Below are 22070 nucleotides of genomic sequence, written 5' to 3'. Positions count from 1 at the left end.
CTGTAGTTTGGCTCTTATTATTGCTGTTTGGGAGCTGCTGTAATGAAGCTCTGACTCTTTGTTAACGGCGTTTTCTTGTGTTACATGTTTCTGCTGGAAACTACTGAGATTACTTCGTCTTTTCCGCAGAGATGTAAACAAAATACAGCCCCGGGGCGATTATCCCTTTTTAATTACACCGAAACAAACACATGGTGAATATCCGGGTAAACACGACGCGAGCTTGCAGCCAATTACTTCACTCTGGTTTGTCTTTGTGAGAGATGAACTGCATGCTGGGTAAACAGAGGTCGAGAGACACGGCTCAGAGCTTGAAAACAGTCTGATCTCAAAGGTGAAAGTGTTTATTTTGGTTGGAGGCAGACGGCTGAGTGTGTTCACAAGATTCACGAGAAGTTTTCAGCGTTTTCTATTTGACTTTGTGGCAAAACATTCTGAGATTATCAAAGAGAATCAAGTAAGACTGATGTCACCCACTGGTTTAACGGTGCTGTGGTGTAGCAGTATCCATACAGCAGTAGGAGTAGTAGTTTTAGTAGTCATAGCAGTAGTCTAGATTAGTAGATGTAGCTGTAGTTGAAGTACTAGTAGATCAGTAGTAGTTTGGGTAGTAGAAGTAGATTTGTAGTAGTAGTAGTAGTAGTAGTGGTTGTAGTAGTAGTGCAAGTTGTAGGAGTAGTAGTCCTAATAGAAGTAGTTGATTAGCAGATGTAGCAGTAGTTTTTGTAGTAGTAGTAGAAGTAGTGGTAGATCAGTAGTAGTTTGAGTAGAGATAGGCCAGAAGATGTAGTAGTAGTATAATAGATACAGTTGTTGTTGTTGTTGTAGTAGTACTACTACAAGTAGTAGGTATAGTAGTCCTAGTAGAAGTTAGTAGAATGTGGTAGGAGTTGAAATAGTATATGTTGTAGTTGTGGCAGTATTGGTAGGATTAGTAGTGGTTGTTTAGCAGTAGTTGTAGTAGTCATAGGAGTAGTATCGATTAGTAGTAGTAGTGGTAGATCAGTAGTAGTTTGAGTTGAGCTATGCAAGAAGATGTAGTAGTAGCCGTATAAGTAGTATACTATTTCTAGTAGTAGTAGTACAGGTAATAGGAGTAGTAGTAGCAGATTAAGACCAATGCGTACACTCCGTTACGCACAGATAAACCTCAGAGACCTTCATCTGGAGCCACAATCAGACGTCATCAGTTCTTTGCACTGGAGGGCTTTTATTGTGTAGCAGCTGCAGGAAGCACATTTACTGCAAATGACTTGCACCTGCTTCTTCAACTGTTGTCTCTCTCTGGGTTCTCAGCAGCGCTCTTGTCTGCATGATGCAGTGTTTCAACTTTAAGGTTGGGGGGCAAACAGAAGACCTTCCCCAGCAGTTATACATATAACATCAATAAATAACATTGATACAGGAATAAACTCTGCAACAACCTTTACTTACATCTAAAACAGGTCCACAAATGTCTGTTCATCAGTGTGACAGAGTGTGAAGAAGTGTCATATGTTAAGTGGAAGAGAATAAAACATGGCTGCCTCCCCTCCTCTCCCAGAGGAGCACTGAAGGAGCCAGTCTGATGCATCTTTATACTTTATAATCCACAGAACACACTGTTTAACTGATTTATTGGCGATGGTTTCTTTGGTCAAACTGATATTTCTTGTTATTTTTAAGACAGGAAATGTCTTGTACTAAACCACGTGTTGTTTTTGTGTCTCTGTGAACAGGTTGCCTGTTTGAGAACGAGCTGTGTTCACCGTATGAGATCTGCGTCAACGGTAAGAAATCGGACACACAAACACACATTTTAAAAAAAAGCTTTATTTATAAGTTATATGTACATTTAACCAGATCTGGAACAAAGAAGCGTCAGTCATGTATCAGTGGAATATAGTATAGAAGTCTAGTCTAAAATGACTCTACTTCTCTCTTGATTTATTCCCTCAGTAAACATTGTAAACATGAGTTTATGGTCTCAATCTCTAGTTTACAGTCTTCTTCAATACAGCATGATGTTCATTTAGTACATTATGCTCCATTTAGAGTCAGACACACCATAAAGCAGGGGATGATTTAGGGGGCGGGGCTACACGCTGATTGACAGGTGGCTACCACGGCGTTCTCCGGTCTTGCAGTTATCCGTGTTTTTTTGTCTTAGAAATTTAACCCTTTCACAGTGCGTTTCAGTTTGTGAAAGTTAGTTGTCACGTTTTGTTCGCCTATAAATGTCCTTCGGTTGGACTCTACTCCACCCTCTCCTGTCACTCCTGGTTGCAAAAAAGACAAGATGGCGTCGGTCAAAATGCCTAAATCAAGGCTTAAAAACTTCCGTCCACAAACAAACGGGTGACATCACTTCTTACTTCTTGTTTCTGAGAGTAATCTCATGATCTCCTCCCTCTGTAGTTTTTGTTTGTAGATCCAACCTCTGCTTGTTTGAAGGCCGATCACGGCCTAATCACCAGGTGCATGCACAACAAAAGTGTCGAAAAAAAAACAAGCCTTTACTGTATTAATGATCTCAGTTAGAAGAGGCGAGACATTTACTAAATGAGCGTTCTTGCAAGTGAGCAGAATTAATATTATTACTAGCCTCTTTAGAATAAACTGCAGGGTTTTGTAACTACAACCGCATATAAATATGGAGCCACACTCGGCTACAGCTTCCTTGCGGCCTCTCTGGCATCCAGAGGAAGGAAGCCCCCGCTGAGAATCAACCCAGAATTATGATAAAAAGCTCAAAACATGAAAGTCGTTCCGTGGAAATAGTCAGCATGCGTTTTTTTTTTTTCGAATCCTGGAAACACTTTTATCAGCGACTCCACTGGGTCAGGCGGCTGATAACCGGGTTACTCCCCAAAGTTTGTGCTCTAACCTTTTTTTGTTTTTCTGTGTTTTATTGGTTTGCTGGCTTCAACATATCTGCAGGATTTAAATCAAAGACGGAGAGCCAACAGAGACGACAGCAGAATCGTAGAATCTGCTGTGTAATCTAATTAAGCGGGTGAACGGTCCGTTAAGAGGTGCAGGTGGCCGTGCCGTCGGGTACTCAGCTAGCCGCCTGTGTTTCTCACCTGCTGGTCGACTTGTGTTTACTTCAGGCACTGTGTGTGTTTGTTCTGAACTCAGTATCTCGGTCGTTTCCCGGTGTGTGTGCCCGGTGTCCTTTAGAAATGTGTCCCGTAATGTAATTTAGGAGGCGGGAACGCGTGTCTAGTTCTGTGAGAAAAACCGTGATGTCAGCCGTGAGTTTTATTTATAGCCGAGCTCAGACGGGTCTGTGTTGTGACGGCTTCAGGTGACCTTGTTTCACTTCAACTGCTTTTATTTGGATTATATACTGAATATATTTTATAATGTTTCTTATATTTAAATTGTATTTATTGAGATATATATACATTATTCATTTATTTATTATATTACTGGGGCCAGGACCACATGAAGTAAAAGTTAAGGGGGTGAAAAGTGCGAAAAATTGTATAAAACATACTTCTGCGACACAAGAAAGTTTCTTCTTTAACAGTTGTCTTTTCTAGTGAAATACAGAATACATTTACTTCTAATCATTTGTTCAAAGTCTTAATATCGTTGGAAGATCTGCTCACAACTGATGCAAGAAAAAGAGGTGACGTCTATTTACACGAAAGGGACAAAATGTTAAAAAGAGAAAATGCAAAGTGTGAAACTGAACAGACTTTAATCTGTTCTCATGATGGCTCAGTAACAGCAGCTAAACAGAGGGAGATTGTGCTGTTTTGTTGAGTGTGTTTTATTTTATTTTTAGTAAATATAATTCACCGCTCGGCTTCTGTTCCGAGGTCGTTAAGACGCCCTCAGTCGGGTGGTCGTTCAGCAGCTGTGGTGCCTGGTTTCCTCTGCTCTGATTTGAAGGATCACTTTCCTTCACTATTGAGTTGTTCTCAACATGGAAGTGCTCTGACTCTTTGCACTTCCTGTTCACGTCACAAGACGTTGTGTGGATCGACATCCGCTGCTTGTGATTTATCCTGTGTATGAATGTACAACAGGCTGTGTGAACCAATCAGGGCCGAGTATTTACTTAAGCCAGCAATAGCAAACAGTGGCAGCACTACATCAAGCCAATATATGCTATTCTCTCTCTTGATTTGACTGGAGTGGTGGGGTGTTGCGGTTTTCCCCCAATAAGCCGGCCAAAGTTGGGCTGCTTTTGGTGGCGCTGTATATGAGCAGCTCCCCTCGGAGTGAGCCAGGTGGAAAAAGCTCCGGTGGCTCCACCTCCAGCCATTGTTTCCTCACTCGCCGTGTGTCTGAGCTGCTTCAATAGCTGCTGTCAAACTGGGCCCTCGCACACAATGCCGGCCTGTTGTGTTGGCGATTGGCCGCTCAGACTATCGGGACACGCAGCGGCTCTGATTGCAAGTCGGTGGCTTTAATCTGTTGGCAGGACAATAAGTAAAGAGTTATGTTGGTCCTGTTCAGCTGGGGACATTTTTAACAAACAAAGGGAGGATGTGACAGCTAGAGAAACATCTCAATAGCCAGAGGAAGGTTGTCCTTCTACCTCGTTATTGAACGACTTTCAAACGCTTTTTTACCCTCAAGGCTTTAAAACTGTAGTCCACAAACGTTTGTTCAGTTCTTATACACAGTCTATTGACACCTGCCATGACATCACCAATTTAGGGCGTGGCCGGTAACCTGAGCGTGTTTATTTTTACTGTAGTTGGTTGAAGCCATCTTTCACAGTTAAAATAATTTCCTGAAAACTTTTCTTTGCTTTTAGCAAAATAGTGAAGTTAACATATTACAATTGTACTGGTTTTATTAATGCACACATATCCTTTTAATACACATAACTATAATGGTTTACATCATAGGAACTTTAATGTGAAAGTCATGACAACAATGTTAATCAGAACACTTCAATTGCACTTTTCTTGTAGTATTTAACAGTTTACATTTACAGTTATCTCTTATGCGTGTCAGATCAGTCCGAATTTGTATTTTTTTTACGAGTAAATAAAGCCCCTATAGTAATCAGAGCAGCACTCTCCGTTCCCATATTTAACATACCCAGCAGAAGACATTAGATACAGCTGGTGAGCAAATAGGAAATGAAACAGAGTCCCAACTTCACGCCTTGTCGTTCTGTGCTCCCACCATTATAAAACAGCATCATTCTCTGTAACGGATTATGAAACTGAGGAGAAAACGTATTAAAGCATTCACTGTGAGAAGATGGGGGTGAGTGTCTCTAGTGCTCACGATGGTTGTTAATTAAAGCCTCAAGGATGAAATGCAACCCATCGCTTCTACTGCAAAACACACTTTTACTACTTTCTTTAAAGATGCGCATGTGCTTCAAAAATGATTTCACGTATGTATATTGTACACTGCTCCATGATGCAAGCCCCACTCCCGACATGGTGCCGTTTCATAGCCACCCACACCGATACGGCCTCAAATTGAAACGTTTTCCTTCGTATCATTACGTACAGTAAGCTTTAGCGTTGACGCTGCTGGCGTTATAGTCGGGTCATGTCTTCAGGTCATTCATTTAAGGTAGAAGAAGACATGGTCCATGTGTTAGATGGGCTTTTGACAATCCTCCTTTAACAAATGTGATAACATCATAATCCAAAGGGTCATGATGTTATCACATCTACCTCCAGCATAAAACCACAGCATAAAACCACATACAGTGAACCAATAATCCAGGATTCAGTGGGGAGTGATCAAGGTGTCCACCCCCCTGTGGACTACTTGCTGTTTTAAAGCCCATATGATGCCGACATGTCTGGGTATGAACGGAGAAAGGGCAGGCCAGCTGTTTGGAAAGGCGTTGTATCGGAGACGGAGCGTTGCCATATTTAGAGCTGAGGTCGGCGTTATTACACTGCAAACTGTTTTGACATGTTTTAACTGTATAACGGTTATTTTAATTATCGCTAAATCTGCAGATTACCTTCTTCATTAATCGACTAATTGTTTTGTTTGTAAGAATGTGTCATCAAATTGTGAGAGATGTCTCATTTCATCCAACAAAAACCTCGAGACAATTCTGCAGTCATCAAAATAGTTGCTGATTATTTTCTATTAACTATTGGTTTGTATTTATTTGAATATTGTAAGAAATTCTTCTCGAGACTTAAACATTTTTTTGAGATAGTTATTACATCGAAGCAAATATGATATTAGCTTTTCGTATCTGTGCTGCATTATAATGATGTGATAAAGCAGTAGGATGTGCAGATTAGGCTCAGATGTTTTCTTATGTTGTGGGTTCACACATGTATGGAGATAAAGGCTGACACGACTGTCTGTTGAACCTCATTGTTTTCTTGCAGGAACTTCATTTAAATGGTTTTGTACAGACTTGTTGTTTTGGTGTCGTTGTATTTGTTCTACCCAGATTCAACTTGAGGAGTAGTGCTACTGTATAAGGATGTGATGGATCATATTTGCATTTGTGACTTTGCTCACCAGTGCTGCGTCAGGGATGCACCGAGGTTATCGGAGCTCCGCTAACGTTTTCAGACGTGGGGGGGGGGGGGGGGGGGACGACCAGCGATGTGGAGAAAGCCCAATCTATTTGTCCTTGTTCCTTTGGTCGTGATGCTAACACAAATATATGATGCTTCATTTAGAAAAGAGTAATTACATTTTTAAAACGAGCAAAAATACCAGCAGTTTATTTTTGCTCATCGTCGGCTGCTGATTCAGCAAGTTTTGGTCGTAGAGTGATAGACTTACACCGTTGGAATTATAATGACATAGTGACTGGTTTGTGCGGGTACCATGCACCATTAGCTTGTCTCTTTGTTATGTACTCATTTAGCTGTCTTTGTTTGAACTGGTTGCAACCGGTCAACGTATCTTCATACAACAGTTCACATGATATCTAACCGAAAGTTACTCCTCACTTTCCTACGAAAGCCTACAAAATGAACATGGCCTTTTCAAAATAAACTTCCTTCTTCACAGGAAACTACTCAGTTAGGTTTAGGCAAGAAAGCGACTTAGTTAGGTTTTAGGTTTAGGAAAAGATGGAAAAAACACAGGTTAGGTTAAACAAAAGATTGTGAATTACTTAGTCAGGTTTAAGCAACGGAATTACTTGGTTAGGTTGAGGAAAAGATCGTTGTTTGGGTTAAAGTAATTACGGAAGTGCCGTTACTGAAGTATGGAATTTCTGTGACAAATAAATCAACGTTGACTACTTGTTTCACACGGCAAAGAAACGGCAGTCTCCTGGCTGAAACATCACTATTTGTTTGCCGTTTGTTTCATCTCCACATATACATATATATGTGTGTGTGTATATATATATATATATATATATACACATATATGTGTATATATACCGTATATACCAGCACACAGTTTGAGAACAGTGGTGTAAAAGAAAGTAATGTGGACAAATACAGTTACTGCAAGCTGCAAAATGTCTTTTTTTTAATTAATATGATATAGAAAAATGATTTATTTCTGAACATGCAGTTAACTGTCCTGTTGAGACGTGTCCTCCATCTCCTGCTCCACCACGGAGCCACTGTTGCCCACCAGGTGTTGATTGGCTCCCTTGGCTTTACTGTCAGAGCTGTAATCGAGCTAATCTTGACGAAGCTGAAACACTCATTTCCAGCAGAGAATATGGCCTCCAGTTACGCTTTAATTGGCATTAGTTAACTCAGCAAGCGGAGAGCTGAATTGAGTGTGTGCTGTGGATATGTGTTATTCTAGCGTATAAAACTTTATGACCCTCTGATTTCAATAGACCAGGGAAAGGATTAGAGAAGATGTTTATAGGAACACGTCTTCTGCAAACCGACAGTGAGGCAGTCAATCAAATGGACTGTTTCTGTCAGACAGTTGCACTGAATTTGGACATGATGCTTCCAAGGATTTATTACACTCTTTCACTGCCGGACTGCTTTGAAGGTGTCTACACAAGAAGAGCAATAGTCGTTTCAGCAAGTACCCCAATGCAGTACGTGTTTACATTGACGTGACGAAGCCCTTAAGCGGACATGGTAATAACTAGAAAGGTGCAATCAGCAGGGTCCACCAGGTGTGTCTGCAACGACCATGGCTGTTTAGCGTGATTGAATGAATACAACCCACAATTGGCTAACCTCTCATTTAGACGCTATAGGGCTGTAAGGCGTCGTAAAACACTCCAAAACAAGAGGCGACGTATGCAGGCAACCGGCTAAGAGAAGATGTATATGTCATATAATCTTGCCAAAACAAAATTAAACTCATCAAGTTATCTGCTATGAGTGTCGGCGAGGTACTCAGCAGCACGTGTACTGGTAGTTCAGTTAGCTGTTTGCTGTTTGCTGTTAGCTGTTAGCTGTTTGCTGTTTGCTGTTTGCTGTTAGCTGTTAGCCTTTTGCTGTTAGGTGTTAGCTGTTTGCTGTTAGCTGTTAGCCTTTTGCTGTTAGGTGTTAGCTGTTTGCTGTTAGCTGTTAGCTGTTAGCTGTTAGCCTTTTGCTGTTAGGTGTTAGCTGTTTGCTGTTTGCTGTTAGCTGTTAGCCTTTTGCTGTTAGGTGTTAGCTGTTTGCTGTTAGCTGTTAGCTGTTAGCTGTTAGCCTTTTGCTGTTAGGTGTTAGCTGTTTGCTGTTTGCTGTTAGCTGTTTGCTGTTTGCTGTTTGCTGTTGGCTGTTGGCTGTTGGCTGTTTGCTGTTAACTGTTAGCTGTAGCTAAACACAGTCAATACCAATAAAAGTGTTCAAACTGATTCCGCCCCACAAGAAGGTCACAGGACTCATTTTCATTGTGGTTCCTGTTGTAGTTATTGTAAAGGTGTGTATGCGCGTGGAGATAGTGGACAACGGTATTAATCAGCACAAAATACATCACTGTACAAAAAATACTTTGGCACTGGGCATTAACAGGCATTATTCTGACAGGCTGAAGTACACACTTCCTATTGTACTGAAACTGGTCCATTAGATGTGGGACATACAACCCTTCCTACACGACTATCTTCACATTATCTACCAGTGTTTCAGTTTTGTCGTGAACCCGACTGGGTTTGTAGTCTTTCTGATGCTATTGGGAACCTTGTTCCAGTCATGAGCACCCGAGTATCTGAAAGAACTTTTACCTGGCTGCTGATTCTTACCAGCGTCAGAATTGCTACACTGGACCAGATGTTGTTCCTTTGAGTCTTTGAGACCTGCAAGAAAAAGTGATCTGGGACTACACTGTCTACAATTTTACTGAATCCACCCTAAAAACCATCAAGTACAAACCCTACATGACACAGAATCTCTGTACACTTTACTGAAGTAAATGTTAAGTGATACATCTTTATTAAATATGTAGTTTCCAGTGTCCATTTATTGACCGAAGCCAGATTGTTCCCTACAATTCAAGATGGAGGGGATTCACTTCCCAATCCCTGACAAAACACACACACACACACACACACACACACAGAAGCAAGTGTCACAGAGGAGGCTGATCTCTTTCATCCCCCATACACTTCCCCTTGATTAGTGGCCAGGGACAAAAAGCCCTCGATGGAAACTACCATGGCAACAGGCGCAGGAGGAGCAGGGCTTAACTGGCCCAGTCCCCATCTGCGCCCTGTTGCGCGCTGTCTGCAGAACATCGCAACGTTCAACATGTTACAGCACCCCATGGCAAGGGCAACCTGGGCCCAAAACATAAGAATCATCGTCAAAGTAGCACCAACTAGCAAAATTGCATGTTTTCGCTATGTGCTCAATTGGTTTAAATGGTTATCCTGATCTTGTAAAGCCTGTAATATGGTCATGCAAGATGAATATTTCATGTGTGCAACAGCCCCCCGGTACCAGGGTGGTGGCGCTCGGGCTCAAGCGCATTCAATCATACAAGGTTTTTCTGTTAAATTTAAAATGAATGGCGTACCACAAAAAAAAACTACTGAATGCATCTCAGAGCCTTTGCTGCTCTCCCAGTATCTCCCACGTTCAACACAGACGCATCGAGCACTTTATGCACACGCATGCAGCTAATCACTCATGAGGATTGGTGGCATGTTTAAAAGCGTGAGAGCCGGAGCCGGCTCTCGACATGTATGAAGGATAAAGCCTTTTACGTTCTACAGCCAGTGGAAGCAGCCCAGGGCAACTGCCAAGCGATGCCCGATGTCATCGATCTTGTGAGAGTGCGGTCTGCGAGGGATGATGGACTCGTTCGGGTCCCCGGAGGCAACGGATCCATTAAGATGTCTTAATCCAGTTCATTAGGCAGGACTCTGTTTGCTGCTTTCAGTCAGCATGTCCCAACAACTCAGTCCAGACACGCACGACAACACCGTGTCCAAGAGGAATCCAACGTCAAGTATCCTCTCATCGAATTACCCATTGACCCAACATGTGTTTAATGCTAGCACTTTAGCACACGCTATGTCGATTGATTATGAATTACAGTACAATACAAGTACAAAGTACTGTGCAAACATCTGGTCAGCGTTGCCGGTCCATCTCCTCCATCTTTACACACCCCTCTGCTTCTGAGAATGGGCCTGTGCGTCCTTGTTCTGCTCTAATCCGGACCGTAAATCACAAGGAGACATGTTCTGGCTCTGAATTGCGAACCCTCTGGTAGTGAACTGGGATGAATTACAGCGTCTTGAGATATGCATGAGTATAATTATGAGAGATAATTCAAGATGTTCCTTCTGGGAGACACAGAAATGGAGCTGAAGGAGAAAGAAAGGCCTGCGGTGCAGCAGCTAACTCAGGATCTTGTTTTTCTTTCTTTTTTTTACACTTTGTCGCTGTTCTCCGTATCTTTCGACATCAATAAGTTGTCATCATATACGTTTGATTGTTTTATGACATACAAGAGGACGACTATGCTGTTCTGCTGAAACTGACCTCGAGGTTTTACAGTTTTCTCTTGGACCCTGAAGAGACATTTTGAAGCCTGGATTTAGTTTTAAAAAACAAAGACGGGACTTTCACCCAGGAGACCGCCGTTCAGATCCCGCTTGAAACCATGTCAATGATAAGTCACTTTTGTCACGTGACTCATTGGAGTTGAAGAGATTCAGCTTCTTGCTCGTAGGGCACTTCAGCAGGGCGAAACACGAGGCTTATACCCAATAAGTCCTGTTGAGGAGCAGCCACATTCATAACGTCTAGGCCCGGTGTCAACATAATCAAGTTTGAATCTAGGCCTTGATACTGTGGCTCTGGACGGGTTTAATTATGAGTCAGATGTAGTTCCTGGAAGATACAGAGATGTAAGTGCATTAAGTGAAGTGAAGGAAGAGACTGGTAATGAGGATCATTCTCGCTCTGAGAGGCTTCAGAGGACAACGGATGCTTCTGTTTCTTGGTCTTCGTTTGTCTTCGTTTGTCTTTCTCTATTTGTTTTCCTTTTCTGATGTGAAGTGATGTCGTATGCTGTACAGATTGTAAGGCAAGGCAAGGCAAGTTTATTTGTACAGCACATTTCAACAACAAGGTAATTCAAAGTGCTTCACATAAAACCATTAAAAGCATCAAAACATGATGCAAAAGAAAAGGAGATTTAAAAACAATTAAGAACATTCATTAAAACACTAAAAAGCTAAAAACAGAATAATAGTTGCAGTGCAGTTTAAGAAATAAAATACAGTAGTAAAATGCAGAAATTGATTAATATTATTGAATGTGGTTCAATTAAAGGCAGCAAACAGAAAAGTCTTCAGTCTTGGTTTAAAGGAGCTGAGGGTCTCAGCAGACCTGCAGCTTTCTGGGACTTTGTTCCAGATATGTGGAGCAGAAGAACCGAACACTTCTCCTCCATGTTTAGTTCTGACTCATGGGAACAGAAGGTAGACCGGTCCCAGACCACCTAAAGGGGTCGGGATGGTTCATGAGGTAGCAGCAGATCAGAGATGTGTTTCAGCCCCTGAACCATTCAGTGCTTTATAAACCAACAGCAGGGTTTTAAAGTCAATTCTTTGTTGGACAGGAAGCCAGTGAAGACCTCAGAACTGGAGTGATGTGATCCACTTTCTTGGTCGTAGTGAGGACTCGAGCTGCAGCGTTCTGAATCAGATTGTAAACTCCTCAAGGGCAAATTTGTGATATTGGGCTATACAAATAAAAAAGCCACTTTTAACTGTTGCACAATGAGGTATTGTGTCATATCATGGCCAGACGACATCATTTGACCAAACACATGTATCTTTATTTCACAGAAAAAACGTATTCAGCAACAAAATAAAGCTTCATGCAAGCACAACACGTATATGTAAGACATTTGTGTTGATGTGACAATTTTCAGATCAAAGTCACAGTATAAAAAACTCACTTAGCTACGTTGTTCCTCTCCCTCCATTCTTCCTCGTTCCCCCCCCCCCCCCCCCCCCCCCCCCCCCCAGTACGTCTCACTGTTCCGTCTCATTTGTAAACAACCCGCAACGTTTGAGAGTAATTAACGGCGACCCGCCGCCGGTCATCCTCAGCTGCACGTTAAACGGAGCTTCGCAGTTTCGATTGAGATGGCCACAATGACGCAGAGGCTATTTATAGACAAGTGGCCTGAATTACCATTTAACTAGAGCCGTAATGCAACACGCACACTCTCTCCCACACACAGTCAGACACACACAGTCAGACACACAGTCAGACACACACAGTCAGACACACAGTCAGACACACAGTCAGACACGCACAGTCAGACACACAGTCAGACACACACAGTCAGACACACAGTCAGACACGCACAGTCAGACACACAGTCAGACACACACAGTCAGACACACAGTCAGACACACAGTCAGACACACACAGTCAGACGCACAGTCAGACACACACAGTCAGACACACACAGTCAGACACACAGTCAGACACGCACAGTCAGACACACACAGTCAGACACGCACAGTCAGACACACACAGTCAGACACACAGTTAGACACGCACAGTCAGACACGCACAGTCAGACACACACAGTCAGACACACACAGTCAGACACACAGTCAGACACGCACAGTCAGACACGCACAGTCAGACACACACAGTCAGACACACAGTCAGACACACACAGTCAGACACGCACAGTCAGACACGCACAGTCAGACACACACAGTCAGACACACAGTCAGACACACACAGTCAGACACGCAACGAGAAAACATGGAGCCGCAGACTTAAGCGTTGACATCATTTCAGCATCCTTTGCACTTTTACCAGGAATGCCATGAATGTAAATTCATCCCTGTCTCCTAGAAATGACATTAATGTTCTATTTGCAGTAGAATGATGGCTGACATGTTCTATTTAACGTAATGAGAACATGGTATTTGTTAATTGTATCTGCCTAGTTGCAAACAAATCAGTAAATTGACAACCAACAACATATTTCATGTGTTTTCCGACCTTCCAATGCAATATATTCCAGAATGCTACTAAGCGGTGACGGTCTGGAGCTCTGAGCTTCATTCTGTTACTGCAGATCGATAAACGCTGACGCGACCGAGAAAACAGCTCCAGGTATTGATCGAGCTGTCTAAGCATGCAGGCAGATTCTATTGTTAGACGGATGCTTCGGACAAATTCCTGATTCATGGTTGTATGAAAATTAAGTCAATTTAGTCATTTTTGACTTTGAATTTAAATGATATTTAGCCTTTTATAAAAAAAAAAAAACGTCCTTGACCTGAGTGTGAAATGCAAAAATAGGCTAAAATGCGAGTTTGATTCTCTAATTAGAGTGTTCATGTGTTGACAGATGGCATGTTTGGGAGGTGTCACCCTGTTCCAGTGAAGGAGGTTTACACCTACGATGTCTCCCCGTCTGTGGTGCAACGCTTCAGGACGCTGCTGGAGAAGCTGTCTAACAAAGGTACACACACACACACACACACACACACACACACACACACACACACACACACACACACACACACACTGCTCTCTTTGCGCACACAGCACAAAAGCAAACGCATGCAAGAGCTGTGTCTTGAAAACAAAGTTTTCCTCAAAAGAGCCCATCATTTTACTCATTAAATGTTTGTTGTTTATTCATGTGTTGTGCAACTGTGTCAGCTACAATTGATGTTCATATGCACATGATATGCAACAAATATGCTCTGGCTTACGTGTTGAAAAGAGCTTGTATGTAATGTAGAACAGCTTAAAGTACTCTGAGCAGGGTGATAGTTGTCACATTGCCACTCTAAAAGCCTCCACTTCCTGAAATGAGTCACTGCCCCGACCCCTCCGTCAAACACAGAGAGCTCCACTCTGTTCACGTGTTTCCTTGTTCCCTCCCCTTCAGATCTACAGTTTTAAGACGGGTGAAACCAACATGGTGGTGAAGTGCAGCAGCTGACAGACTCCATTCACTGCAGAGACACATGCTGTTCAGATCAGAGATCAAAGTAGAGTTGATTCTGAGGAAGTGAAAACTCAGACGATCTTGTCACGGAGAGGAGAAAATGGCTCAGAAAGGAGTTCATCTGGACCAGGAGACCTTCTCTTGTTGCATCTGTCTGGATCTACTGAAGGATCCGGTGACTATTCCCTGTGGACACAGCTACTGCAGGAACTGTATTAAAACCCACTGGGATAAAGAGGAGGAGAAGAAACTCCACAGCTGTCCTCAGTGTAGACAGACCTTCAGACCGAGGCCTGTCCTGATGAAAAACACCATGTTAGCAGATTTAGTGGAGGAACTGAAGAAGACTGGACTCCAAGCGGCTCCTGCTGATCACTGCTATGCTGGACCTGAAGATGTGTCCTGTGATGTCTGCACTGGTAGGAAACTGAAAGCCTTCAAGTCCTGTCTGGTGTGTCTGGTCTCTTACTGTGAGAAACACCTTCAGCCTCATTATGATGTAGCTCCATTAAAGAAACACAAGCTGGTGGACCCCTCCAACAAGCTCCAGGAGAACATCTGCTCTCGTCATGATGAGGTGATGAAGATGTTCTGCCGTACTGATCAGCAGTGTATCTGTTACCTCTGCTCTGTGGAGGAACACAAAGGCCACGACACAGTCTCAGCTGAGGCAGAAAGGACTGAGAGGCAGAGAGAGCTGGAGGTGAGTCAACTAAACATCCAGCAGAGAATTAATGACATTAAGAAAGTCATGAAGCTGCTTCAACAGGAGGTGGAGGCTATGAATCGCTCTGCTAATAAAGAGGTTAAGCACAGTGAGAAGATCTTCACTGAGTTGATCCGTTTTATCCAGGAAAGAAGGTCTGATGTGAAGCAGCAGGTCAGATCCCAGCAGAGAACTGAAGTGAGTCGAGTCAAAGAGCTTCAGGAGAAGCTGGAGCAGGAGATCTCTGAGCTGAAGAGGAACGACGGTGAGCTGAAGAAGCTCTCACACACAGAGGATCACAACCAGTTTCTACAAAGTTACTCCTCGCTTTCACATGTCAGAGAATCCACAGAGTTACCCAGCACCAAGATCCGTCCTCTGAGCTACTTTGAGGACGTGACAGAGGCTGTGTCAGAAGTCAGAGATAAACTACAGGACCTTCTGAGAGACAAGTGGCCAAAGGTTTTACGAACAGTGACTGAAGTGGACGCTTTACTGTCGCAACAACTGAGGACCAGAGAGGAATTCTTACAGTATGCACGTCCAATCACACTGGATCCAAATACAGCAAACCCTAGGATGATGATATTATCTGAGAGGAACCGTAAAGTAACAACTGCACCAAACTATGTTTCGTTATTTCAGTCCTCAGGCAGATTCACCTCATATCAGATCCTGAGTAGAGAGAGTCTGACTGGACGTTGTTACTGGGAGGTGGAGTGGGACGCGCTGGTCACAATAGCTGTCGCATACAAGGATATGAGCAGATCAGGGCCCTATAGTGAATGCACATTCGGATACAATGACAAGTCCTGGGCATTGTGTTGTCATTCTGAATATGAATTCAGACACAATAATATCAACACTGTAATCTCAGGCAAGTCGTCCCGAAAAGTAGGAGTTTTCCTGGATCACAGAGCAGGTATTCTGTCCTTCTACAGCGTCTCTGAAACCATGACCCTCCTCCACAGAGTCCAGACCACGTTCACTCAGCCTCTCTATGCTGGACTCGCTCTCCATTTTTCTGAAGGAGACAATGCCACGTTGTGTGAGCTCAAGTAGACAACATTCACTAACGGGTTAGGTTCTGCTTTTTGCAAACAACACACATTTATATATCGGTTAAACTGCAATACAGATCAGATAAACATGCGTCTACGTAACCCGTGGTGTGATGTCATAGCTCTTGCTGTAGAATAAGCTGCGCTGTCTCTAATAATATCTCCGTTTTATCTCCGGTAAAGAATTGCAGTGTAATTGTAATCATTGAAGATGAGTTCTTTTCAAATTGATTTATTGTTGTGGGTGAAGTGAGCATGTAAAATGAACAGAGGTCCTTTAACAGGATTCATCAATCGGATGAAAATAAAGTAAAAGAATGTGAATAAAGATTCTGAGAATGGTCGAGGTTTGTGTTTTATATTCATTTCAGAAACTAAAAGCTGGAAAAAGAACACAAACGGAGGACTTATCTTTGTGCAGTTTCTCATTTATTCAAACTGGTTCTTGATTTGACGAAGACTACATTTAGTTTTTTTCTTTAAAATCTCAGAAAATTAGAAAATGCCTGGAACAATATATTGGAGCCCAAGTTATGTATGAGAATTGAGAGTACAGCCGAACTATTCCTTTAAGTTTTAAAGTACAAACCGGTTAAGGTTTGGTTAAAACGTTTTCAAACCTCCGACCATCAGGTCGACATTGTTACAAAACGGATTCTTCTGAAATTGGATTAATCTTCTCATTCCACCCGTTTCCCTCCATCCTGTCTGACAGGAGACGCTCCGTCTCCACCGCTCTGTGGGGGTGAACAACAATCAGCTGCAAAACACGAGTTCGTACTTAGACCGCTGATGAGGTGTTTTACTCTTGCAACAGCCTTTGTTGTTCACTTCTTATTGCACACAACGTACTTACAGTAATAAAACCATAACTGATCCCACACAAGCCTGACCTAAGAAGATAAAACGTGAGTGGCGTGCAAAGTCTAAGGGTGTAAATAAGGTGCAAATCCAAAATGTATACAATAAATACAAATCAGTATGGATCATAAAACAGCAGGAAAAAGACAATTCATAACCTGAGTTGTGCAACTATTATTCTGCTTTTTAGTGTTTTAATGACTGTTTTTAATGTTTCAATGAATGTTCTTAATTGTTGTTAAATCTCCTTTTCTTTTGCATCATGTTTTGATGCTTTTAATGGTTTTATGTGAAGCACTTTGAATGGCCTTGATGTTGAAATGTGCTCTACAAATAAACTTGCCTTGAGTGATCACCAAGATTTGAGTGCATGTGAAATATTTGAATTGTATTAAAATTCTCATTTGTATGACCTGTATGGAATCATGATCAGTCGCTGCTTTGCCGCTTCTCTCCGGTTGTAAGAAGCTGCTGTTATCGTAGTGCACCACTAGGGGGAGGCAGACCCCTGTGTAACAGCCCACTGGGCGTCGTGTAACATTTCATGCACTTTCATCATGCAGCTCCGCTTTGAACGACAGGACCGGGGAAAAAAAGCAGCCTGTTCCTCTCTGGAGAGTTTAGCCTTTTCACGCCTGCAACCGCTGGAGAGAGAACCATGTCAGAATAAGTGCAGCACTTACTTTGTGAGGAGTTCTCTCTCTCTCTCTCTCTCTCTCTCTTGGCCTTTCTTCCCCCGTCTTTCTTTTGAGTCTGATTTGGTTCCCTTCCTCCCTCCCCCTCCCCTCTACAAAAGAAAAGGAAAAAAAAAAAAACACACAACAAAACAACAACAAAAAAACTGCTCTTCTTGGTTTAATTCGCCGAATCGGCGCTCGGCGGGAGAGCTGGAGAAATATTCAGATTTCACAGAGAGCCGAGGAGTTTGGAGGCATTTGTCAGGCGCTCTGAAGTGAAATGAATTATGCAAATGAGATGTTTGGCCCCGGCTGTCTGCAGAAGCCATTAGGGAGGACAAAACTCTAAAGACACTGACGCATCTGCATTTCAGGCCCTGCCAGTCCACTGAAAAGATAAAAGAAAAGATCTCCTCTGTCTCATAAACACTCAGCGTATGTCCTCATCAACTCCTCCTCTCTTGTATAGTCATACAGTTAGAAGACAATACGGTAGCATTCTCTCGTTTTGTCTTTTCAGTGTGAAGCTACAGCGAGGCTAGCGGCTTCCAATCTTGATGCTAAGCTAAGCTAACTGTCATATGATACAATCAATAGACAGATATGAGAGTTGTATTGATCTTCTCATCTCTCAAGAAAGCAAATAAGTGTATTTTCTTAAAAAAGTTGAACTATTCCTTCCAGTATTAAGCACAAACAGGTAAACAGCTGAATACATATGAGTAATAGTTTGTTTCCAACATGACTTATTGTCTGACTGCGTCTGGATGCTTCCATGTTGCCAGATCTTAGCAATGAATATATATATATATATATATATATATATATATATATATACACATACATATACATATATATATATATAATATATATAGTTATTACTATCAATTGGATTGATGGCCAAATCTTTGATCCAAATTCTTAAAAAAAGCTGTATTACATGTTCTGTTATTTTGAGTTGTTATTTAAAGTAGGGATGATACACATTACCTGAAATGAGCACTTGAGTCCATCGTGTAAATGTTCCAGACTACACCATAGAGGCTCTAATGGATACTGAATGGTCACAATTTTCAGACAGCTGTTGCTGTGATTTGCGTTCGCCCTCCTCCATCCGCCCACACACATTAACAAACACACCTCCTCCCACTCTGAGGACTAGACCAGTGTGAGAACACACTGCAGATGTGAAGCCATTAGAAAAGACAAGGTCAGAGCCGCTATCAGCCCACAGCGGCGGCGCTTCTCTTTAGGTCGCACACACTTGACCTCCCGGTGCCACCTTTTGAGGGTCTGCAATGCAGCGATCTGCTGTGATCAGGTGTCTGTGAGGCTCCTCTGATTGTTCAACTTACATGTTTGAAATGCTTTGAGCAAATACATGCAAATAACACACACACAGAATTCAGTTCAACTTCACTGTGAGTTGGCGGAAGTTTCAGAGAGCGATATCTCAACACTTCAGAAGATAATCTGACAGAACAATCTTCAATAAAAGTCCATTTATTAGCTTTTTATTGTGGCTTCAAAACCCTTATTATGGTCCTAGTGGAGCTAAGATTTTTACATAGACTGTATAAAAGAAGACGACGAAGTCCCTGTGAACTACAGTTTAGAAGCCTTAAGTTTGGCATTTTGGCCGTCGCCATCTTGGTTTTTGTCTGTCGCCATCTTGGTTTTTGTCTGTCGCCATCTTGGTTTTTGGCCGTCGCCATCTTGGTTATTGGTCGTCGCCATCTTGGTTTTTGGCCGTCGCCATCTTGGTTTTTGCCCGTCGCCATCTTGGTTTTTGTCGAGCACTGAATAAGACATTTTTAGGTAACAATTAACTTTCATGTACTAAAAACACAGTGAGGGAGAGTTAAAGTTGTAAGATGTACACAAGGGCAACTACAGACCGGACAAGGTCCTCCCCCATGATGTGGCGGGCAATTGGTACATTCTGATTGGCCACTTCCTGTATTTAAAAACTCTGCATCTTTTGCTCCACATGACAACTTGTCCCAGCAGCAGCAGCAGCAGCAGCAGCAGTGGTGGTGAATTTATATCAGCCGTGTGGCAGCAGAATGATCACACTGTGTGGGTAGTTTTTAGAGGACTCCGACAAAACGACTTGTTTTCTTGTCACTCGTCAGGATTTGTTCGAGAACCCGAGAGAGGAAGCCTCGGTCTGCTCTCTCTCACCTTGCTGAGTCACGCTGCAGTGAGTGCGGTTGCGCTTCAGCTTTTGGAAATCAAATTTGCGCAAGTGGTCTCGATAAATCAAGCGCTAAACTGATGAAAGCCGCGCCTGTTATGTTTTTGCCCCACGGTTGTAATTACAGTGACTCTAGTGGTTGCTGAGCACACATGCATAATTTAGTCCGAATATGGAAAAGATGGAACAGAAAACTACAGCAAATAAAAGAAGAGAGAACATAGGAGTAGAGCAGGAGCTACTCCTTTCAGGTCTTTGTCGAGGCATGAACGCTCTGACCTCCTCACAGTTGTCTGCTTGCGTCTTTGTTCATCGACTGTCGGAACTGAAACTCATTTTGCTTTTGGTCCTTCTGGATAAAAGCGCCAGCTTTGGCCATGAATACCTCTCGAGTCTTCATCCCTTTTTTCGCGGCCTCATTTAGTCGGCCATTTAGAGGCATCTCACCGGCCGACAGCCCTCCTGCCCACATTTCTGTGGCGGTTTTCAATCTGTGAGAAGCGCAGAGTCACTCTGAATATCCTGGCAGGGGCTCCGACGTTTGTTAACCTGACGTGTCAGATGCCGTCTGTTCAGCCGCCGCTAACGTCCGTTTTCTCAGCCGCCACGGCTGCCGTTACGGGCTCAGCTTTATGGCTCTTTTGATGGCGAAAAGCCGGCCTGACACACTGTGCGCAGCTGTTGGAGAGAGGCTTGTGCCTGATTCCGTGCGGCAGTTGGGGTCGTAATTCATTTCGCAGGGGTCTAAAGAAGGTGTCCGGCTGCTGAGATGTTCCGCAGCGAGTGGAGCTGATTTAATTAGCGCAGAAGCGTCGATGCAGTTGGTAGAAAATGTGTCGCCGTTGGTCGCTCATCAGTATAATGAGATGCCTCGTTCAGGAGGACTCTGATCTTATGAAATGCTATCAAATCCTAACACTAGGCTGACTTTAACACTGATCAGTGGAGGGCGAGGAGGTGAAAATACATTTACCATTTCTTTGACCATTTTTTCATCTTTTTGTTTTGTTTTGTGGGGCATGTTGTGCCTCAGCGTTGTGGAGCTTTATAGTGAGTTTCAGCTCATTGTTCATCTGTCCGGCTACAACTGTACGGTTTGGGTCACTCACGTCGTTCTCATAGCATCACTTTCGGAGAAAAACATTTTTCACTACCTGCAGACAGACACAGTTGAAGACTAGCTGCTGAACATTGTGGAGCATTTAGCAGCTAAAGAGGAAGATATTTCCCTCAGGAGTTGGTGGAGACCAAAAAGCGGCGCTAAGAGAGAGAGAATATTGTACATTTACTTGTGAGGGTGTCTCTGTGTAAGTGTATATGTGACAACGTAAACTTTGCATGAACTCAGAACTTCACTTCTTCCTGTTTTCAGTCTCTCTCTCTCGTCTCTGGGATAAGCTTGATTTTTATTCAAAGTGAAACCTTTTCAGCTCGAGCTTGTATGCTTTTGCTTCAACTCATGCTCCTCCGGGCAAATTTGCATCTACCTGCGTCTTTTGCATTGCCTTTAAATGCAAAGTCTCCACTTCTTAAACTTGCTTTCCATTCAGTGTGAACACACCTTGAGAGACTTGTTCCTCCCTTGGTTGAATGTGCCACTCTGACATTATAGTTTGACTATAAGATGTTCTTTATTTTGGAGTGGATTTGGATAAACGTTGTGTAATAGTGATGCTTGTTACCCGGAGAGGTTGGAAGGAGACGTACTTTTCACAAACGTTAAAATCTGTGGAGCTAACATTAGCAGAGTACACACTAGCGTTACAATTTGTATGCTTCGCTAGCTACTGAAGTAACACTACACGTATTTGTATGATCGTAACAGTGAATAAAGACCTACGGCTTTATAGGAACAGTGTTGTTCCTTTATTTCGTTGTCTTCCATCTTGATTTTGTCTTCCTGGATGCTTTTGTCTGCTTCTCTCTGAAATCCCTTTTTTGTTTTTCGAAAAATTACATAATATTTTCATTCAGGGAGTGCAGTTAGTGACAGTGTGGGCTCCATGGTAGCAGCAGGAGGCGGGGCTTAGCGAAGGGTCAATTATAGAGATTTTCACTTTTTCAATCGGGGTCAATGATTAGATTCTCCCCTCGGATAAAGTGAAGCATGCTTTTAATGTGTGTTCTTACTGAATATGTGCCTTTTCTTTATTTGTTTAAATACATGAAAACAAAAAATGAAAACTAAATTGAAAACAATGTATTTACAAGAGTGGGTTTAGAGTTTCACATCGTTTCATATGCACTCACTTAATGTCACA

The 22070-nt window shown here is 42.6% G+C and overlaps 2 protein-coding genes across 2 annotated transcripts in view; both read left to right on the top strand.

Moving 5' to 3' along the window:
- Positions 1 to 22070, top strand: part of LOC137884322 (receptor-type tyrosine-protein phosphatase N2-like) — a 161262-nt gene that overhangs the window by 7787 nt on the left and 131405 nt on the right. The window contains exons 2-3 of the mRNA XM_068726070.1: positions 1719 to 1769; positions 13699 to 13812. Coding sequence (XP_068582171.1) covers positions 1719 to 1769; positions 13699 to 13812 — 165 coding nt within the window. The remainder of the gene's footprint in view (positions 1 to 1718; positions 1770 to 13698; positions 13813 to 22070) is intronic.
- On the top strand, positions 14257 to 17296 carry LOC137884321 (tripartite motif-containing protein 16-like). The gene has a single exon (XM_068726069.1). The coding sequence runs from the start codon at positions 14408 to 14410 to the stop codon at positions 16073 to 16075; it is 1668 nt and encodes a 555-aa protein (XP_068582170.1). The 5' UTR covers positions 14257 to 14407; the 3' UTR covers positions 16076 to 17296.

Source organism: Cebidichthys violaceus, unplaced genomic scaffold (assembly GCF_023349555.1).
Source record: "Cebidichthys violaceus isolate CVI_PGR_0920_01 unplaced genomic scaffold, fCebVio1.0.p SCAF_38, whole genome shotgun sequence".
In the NCBI taxonomy this organism is placed as follows: Eukaryota; Metazoa; Chordata; class Actinopteri; order Perciformes; family Stichaeidae; genus Cebidichthys; species Cebidichthys violaceus.
Note: the sequence above shows the minus strand (reverse complement) of the source record. Positions and strands in the feature narration are given on the sequence as shown.